Here is a 6,722-nt window from a genome sequence, read left to right as displayed (position 1 = left end):
TATAAATAAGTGATGTGTACACGTGGGACTCAGTTAAGTACTAAAAAATGAGTATTTTCGTTGTGAATGCTCTAACTTTCACATACCCTAGGGACGTGTTTACTTATACCTACTATGTTGCATGGGTACTTCATTTTAGACAGAGCACCGGTACCGGGTACGTACCGAGTACCGGTACTCACCAGGTACGCACTGACGCCGTATCTATTTTTTTTCTTCAATGGATACGCGCGTGGTAGACCAATAAAAAAACATGGTTTGAAGGCTTTTACCATCTGAGTTTAAAATTTGGCATTAGTGTTTATGTACGTTTGATTCGTAAAACAGCAAGAACTGGACAGAACAGTACATGACAGAACAACATAATACAGAACATGACAAAACTGTACCGGAGAGATATAGGGCGATAATATTTTTATATTTGAAAATAAAATGGGTATTTTCGTATTTTTTATAGTTGTATTATGGACAAAAAGTTGTCATGTGATTTATTGGGGAACAAAAAATCTTGTTTTTGTCCTGTCCCTTGCTACCTAATTTGTCCAGTCTCATAACCAGTTTCAAATCAAACAGGGTACAACAAAAGTTGTTCAGTTCAGTCCCCTGTTTTTTAGCAGATCAAACGCACGCTAAGACACATGTTTGAGTTTGAGATTTGAGAACCATGATTCTAAATTTATGATATCTTTTATAAACAAAATAATTACAGTATGTTTTGACATTAATGAAATATTACATATTCACGCACAAAATATATTTTCTATCTTTTATTTCCTTCAAATCATTGAAATATTTTAAACTTAATATATGACATCATTTATTTTACACGGCTAAACTTCCTAACATTATGTACATCATTTATTTTACACGGCTAAACTCAATTAGAAATATTTTCTATATTTCTACACCTCAACTCCCTTTTCTTAGTAACCGCCTAAACTGACCTTCACTCACACACATATGCTTCATCCTTTTTTCCAAAACACTCTCTTTTCTCATCAATCTTTCTCTCTTTGATTTTCTTGATCACCATGGCTACTTTCAACTCAAGAAAGGGACTAATCTTATGCTCAAAAGACATAGTTGATGCAGCTTCATGGTATTGTGCTATTATTCTTGTATCCCTCATACTTCTAACCATATTTAGAGAAAGCTCATCTATGATTCAAAACAATCATCATGATCACAACATCATAGGGAGCAACCATTTCATGTCAAATAAACCATATTGTGATGAAATGTATGTGGTTGGTGAAGGTGAGACACTTAACACAATTTGTGATAAGTGTAATGATCCTTTTATTGTTGAGAATAATCCTCATATACATGATCCTGATGATGTCTTCCCTGGCCTTGTTATCAAGATTACACCTAATTCACATCACCGTAACTAGGTTTGTTCCGTAGTTTCTTCAATTTTTACTTCTTTATCAAAAATGAAAAGAAATGTATTTATTTTTTTGTATTAACCTTCTGGTTCTTAAGGGAAAATTGTTCCCACCAGGAAAGAAGTAATGTTCTATGTTTTAATTTGTATATTTTCTAATAATTATTTTGCTTCTTATGTACCATACATATTGTTGTTAGAGTAGGAACAATTAACCTTTAATTTCCTTTTACTCTTTGCCTCTCTTGATTCTGGTATAGTTATGCAAATACATATATGAACATTGGAACTATATGTTCTTAAGTAATTGGCATAGAAGTTAGACAATTATTCCCATATGTTTCTTCCCCTTTTAAGAGTTCCGACCTCTTGTCCACAACACTGTGTGAGTTATTACAATGTTGTCCTTTGTAAAAAGTGTCTCCTTAATTTAAGAAGTGTACATATTGTTTATAAATAATTATTGTCCTCGATTCTTAAACAATATGAAACCTTTTAAGGTGTACTAGAAATAATTTCGTTCCAGACACTATCAATATGGGCCCCTCTTAATTTTACTCTAAAATTTCAGTTTATAAAATGAAGTTCATTCAAATTTAACTTTGCAAATTAAATTCAGACCACAATATGCACTAAATTATTTAGTATGTTTATGATTGTGTCACTATAATGGTTGATGACAAGATTGAAGAAAGAGCTTTCATTAAAGCCTTCATTGTCACATAGACTCATAGCTAAGACGTACAAGTCTTGAATATGATCGTCATTCGTCAATATAAAGATTTTTCTTTTAATAGTAGTTAATAATTGATTTTGTTTTTTAAGCAATAAATTAATCTTATTTTGTTATATATATGGCTGAAGGGTATGTATGTAGGTGGCGTAAACTAATTAAAGTAAATCTTAGTCGTCAAGTATATCTATAAATTAACTTTAGTCTACTTTTGAATCTCTTTGAGATAACAGTGAAGATAATAAAAATGAGATGAAGTTTAATTTCTTTCTTTTAATCTGATAAAACTCATTTAAGTCTTACGATTTTATGTGCGAGTGACGGTTAGAACCACGAAAAAGTAACTCAATTAGTAACTATTAAGATATTATTGGCGGAACTAATATTCAAACCTTGAATTCTCCACTTCTTCACACTTATAATGTGTGAATCTAACCACTAAACTAATAGACAGAAGAAAAAAAAAAGTATGTTAGCCTAGTACAATTTAATTCGTATACATCAACCCATATAATTTTTTTTATTCATACATCCAATTAAATCATGAAATATATTCTACAAAAAAAAATCATGTAATATATCATTACATTTAACAAAATATATTACAGTTATGCAGAAGCCACTTGAATGATCAAAGACAATGTTGACTTCAACTTTATGTTTTTTAATTTAACCCAGAAACAAATGTTAAGGGAGGTTTATATCTATTTGATGAGAATTTATAGGAGATTAGTGTCTATTTTAAAATTATGAGGGGATGTTTGTGTCATTCAAAACCCATAGACTATATTCCTAAGCAATTGTGCTAATCAACAAAAAATATCAGGTCATGAACTTGTACATGATAAACATTTTGTATATGACAATTTATTCATTATCCTGGTTCTATGAGAGTTTAAAAATTGATCAGCATTCAAAGAATGAAGATCCAACATGAACAAGTGGATAAGCCCTTACAGTAATATACAAGGGGATAGCTACATATGTGATATCAGTAAAGTATTGTAAGCAAAATTTAATTTCATAGCAGTGAAAGTACAAATTGTTCAGTGCATATAGCAGCATACTAGACCATGTAAGTTGATTCAGCAAATTGATTGCCAAATTTTAATTAGCAAGGTTCACAATGACTTCAACAGTTGGGTTTATTATTATACTATAACACTAATTACTTCATCCGATATTAGATCACATAACGCTAACCACCGTGCAAGGTAGATATAAAGACAACCACGTCTTTCTCTTCTAGTGATGTATTCAGCTGACCGCTTAGCTCCCAATCACAATCATTCACAAGGACAAGAACTCCCGGTCTCCTGCAAGACAAATCACAGACAGAACAAAATAGTTTAGCATCCATGTAATTAAAGTATTACACATTTTATGCATCTGTCACTTCAGTTATAGGTACTTTAATATCTACTTAAGCACAAACATCCCTTAATTTCTGTTAAATTTCTCCGTTGACCACTGAAAAAACTTGTGTGGGTATTAATGAGGAACATGACTAGTTAATACCAAGAAAAGGGTTAATCCAAAATTACGCTTATCTATAATATAGTGAGCAAGTGTCCATCATTCGATCATTTATGTTAAGATAATCGTGCACTTTAGATAAAACTCGCAGTAACTACACCCTTAATTACTCGCTTTAAAAATAAGGTCACTTTAGAGAAACAACTTTTAACCAATGATGCATGGTTCAGATGTATTTATATCATAAAGCTTACACAGTATCTCCTTTCATGAACATTTCGGGCCTCTCCTTAATCAAGTTGGTTCGCACCCAAGAAAGCAATCCTTTCATGGTTAACTGAAAAGTATGAAGAGAATCTTATGAGAATGCCAATCATAGAATTGTGTGGAAAAAAAACCATAGACCAAGATTTTTGAAGTCGTGTACTACCTTGTCTTCTCCATTTGGTTGTTCAAATTCAACGTTGACATTGTGAATCTTCTTGGAGTCACAAAGAAGCTCCAAACCTCCTCTGTATGTTTCCACCATTTTAACAAACCAGACAAAAATTAAATTTCAAATCTCAGATAACTACAAATCAAATGGCTATTTCAGACTTAAATACAAAGACTCTGAATGAACCACAGTTGAGTGTTCATATACACCTAAACAAACGAACAAGATAAAGTGGAAAATTTTAAATCGGAAATAACCGATTAATTTAAGCACAATAGTAATTCCAACATCATTGGATTAAGATATCGGCATCTTTATAGTGGTTCAACTTAGTTTAGGTTTTATACCAAACAAAAAAACTTATTTTACGTTTGAATTGCTCTTCTGAGTCTACCACGACAAACAAAAAAGACTGACTAGTTTGGGCATGAACCTGTGAACCAACTACGTAATCCGACTTGGTAAGGTTGACTCAGCGAAAAAATCAGCCAAATCATGAACTTAAGAAATACTATAAAACATTATGCCTATAATAAAACGGAAGAAAAAAGACACAAAGCTCATACAAAGGTAAAGGACATAAAAAAGGCAATATTTAGGTTTATTTCATAACTATATGAAAAAATGAATTTAAATTTGACTGCCTTTTGAAGATACTGATATCAAGTTTTGTATACTTGTAATTGCACCTTGGTTGTGTGTTTTTTGGAGGTAGGGTGGTTCACTCGATGACTAACCAAATGACCCATACCTTGGATCAATTTGGTGGCTGCAACAAGTTTAATAACACTTGTGAAAGCATTTCTATCCCTATAGATAGGCTTGCCATCTAACCTATAGGTAAGGCTTGCCATATATCTATGTAGCACTGACCTTTCATATTAGCGATGTCAGGGGCGGACCCATGTGTATATGAGGGTTACTTGCACACCCTGAAATTTTATAAATGACACATACCACCCTATTTTTTTTTTTTTACATTTTACACACCCTGAAAAATTGTTTTTACACCCAGATCCAATGACTCACTGACATTCTCATCTCACAGGTTCAGATAACTTCTCTTCTCTCTACGTTCTCTCTCATCTCCCATTCCTGAAAATTCTCCCTCCCTATAAACAGCCACCTATTAAGCGCCCACCACGACAAAATGTGTCCCTCGCCATTGCTTCCTCTCTCTTGCACGACGTGGTCCTAGCCTCTCTTTTCTCTACCGCACGTAACCCTGGATTGAGGTTTCTTCAAGATGTTTCTTTTGAAGGAAACTTGAAGCTATTTCTCATTGTTATAGCAAGTTTGTGGGCTAGTTCCATGACTGAAAGCTGGTACAGTTTTCGACTGTCATCTACATTGGTATTGTTGTTGCACATACGCTTCCGGTTCTCTATAGATGGTATGAGGATGACAACTTAGTATACAAGGTTTCGGACAGATACAAAATAACTATAGAAAGCTGGATTTGAGTGTGCTAAAAGGAAAGAAGAATGATTGGGATTATACAAGGTTTCATGTTGACAACCTGTGAAACTTATACGTAGAATTTGATGTTAGTTCATCTATCTTAATATTTTCTATGAATTATATTTTTTTCAAATTAAATACTTTGCACCCCATGGCATAGGGTCTTGGATCCGCCAGACGTATCCGATGTTCAACACATGTTAGTACTTAGTAGCAACACAAGTGGTTACATTGAATCACTTTCATTTACCTAAACTAATACCCTGTGTCTATGTGTCTACGTGTCAGTATCAGTATCGTATTTGTGCTTTCATGGCTTGCTAGCTATACAAGGTTCTAAAGATGGACATGATGAATTGAACAACAGAAACTCAAATATTAATCTGCCAAAGCTCTTCACATAATTAGCCTCTTACACAATAAAAAGACAAAAATTCCACGTACCCCAAACAATCCCCTTCATCCTAAAAAAGTCTATTTTTCAAGTTTTCAACTTTTATGTCATCACAAATATGGGCCAGTTTGGATTGGCTTATTTGAGCTTATATCCTAGCATAATTTTAAGACTATTGGGAGAACTTATGAGAAACAAAACAACTTGCAATAATTTTCATAAATTTGTTTCGGCTTATTTTAATAAGTTCTCCAATATAGGTTGTAGCATAATATATAAAAACAACTTATCTTTATTTCATTTCTTGCCATAAAAACAGCTTATAAATAAGCGCTTGTCATGTAAGCGTTTGTGCTATAAGCTGTTTATCCAAACAGGCCTATGATTTGCGAATTATCAAGTAGAAAGTGAAGATGAACTTACCCAAATTCAAGTGTAAGCTGCATCTTCAATGATAATATTTACTGAGAAACCCCAAAACTCGAGCAACGGCGGATGCAGCAGAGAATCCGATTGGGTGCGTCGGTGATGAGAGAAGATTCTTCTTCAATCACAGTGAACTAGGGCTCTTTCTTTCAAAAACTTTAGAGAAAACGATGTCGTTTTTTGGGTAACTATTTTGTTTTTATTTTTTAAGATTTAACACACTATAGCATTGGTCGCTCTGCTGTTTGATTTGGTTTTGCGTATAAAAGTCATCCTAAGGTAAAAATGCATGTCATTTGATTTGATTTGGCTGGTTTTTAAAAAATCATCCAAACTAAATCAAACCAATGCGTTTAGGGTTGGTTCGATTTGTGCGGTTTATCGCGTTATAAAAAATATGATAATATTA

At 33.1% G+C, this 6,722-nt stretch overlaps 2 protein-coding genes across 2 annotated transcripts; one reads left to right on the top strand and one right to left on the bottom strand.

The window, feature by feature from the left end:
• The first annotated feature begins 1,031 nt into the window (after positions 1–1,031).
• Positions 1,032–1,394, top strand: LOC123896033. Its single transcript, XM_045946485.1, has one exon. The coding sequence runs from the start codon at positions 1,032–1,034 to the stop codon at positions 1,392–1,394; it is 363 nt and encodes a 120-aa protein (XP_045802441.1).
• A 1,662-nt stretch (positions 1,395–3,056) lies between these two features.
• LOC123899972 (ubiquitin-related modifier 1 homolog 2-like) lies at positions 3,057–6,497 on the bottom strand. Its single transcript, XM_045951248.1, has 4 exons — positions 6,311–6,497; positions 4,027–4,108; positions 3,851–3,933; positions 3,057–3,436 (listed from the first exon to the last, which is right to left on the bottom strand). The coding sequence occupies exons 1-4, from the start codon at positions 6,331–6,333 to the stop codon at positions 3,319–3,321; spliced, it is 306 nt and encodes a 101-aa protein (XP_045807204.1). The 5' UTR covers positions 6,334–6,497; the 3' UTR covers positions 3,057–3,318.
• Between the last annotated feature and the right edge of the window lie 225 nt (positions 6,498–6,722).

This window comes from Trifolium pratense, linkage group LG7 (genome assembly GCF_020283565.1).
Source record: "Trifolium pratense cultivar HEN17-A07 linkage group LG7, ARS_RC_1.1, whole genome shotgun sequence".
Lineage (NCBI taxonomy): Eukaryota > Viridiplantae > Streptophyta > Magnoliopsida > Fabales > Fabaceae > Trifolium > Trifolium pratense.
The sequence above is the reverse complement of the archived record's forward strand: the minus strand, read 5'-3'. Positions and strand labels throughout refer to the sequence as shown.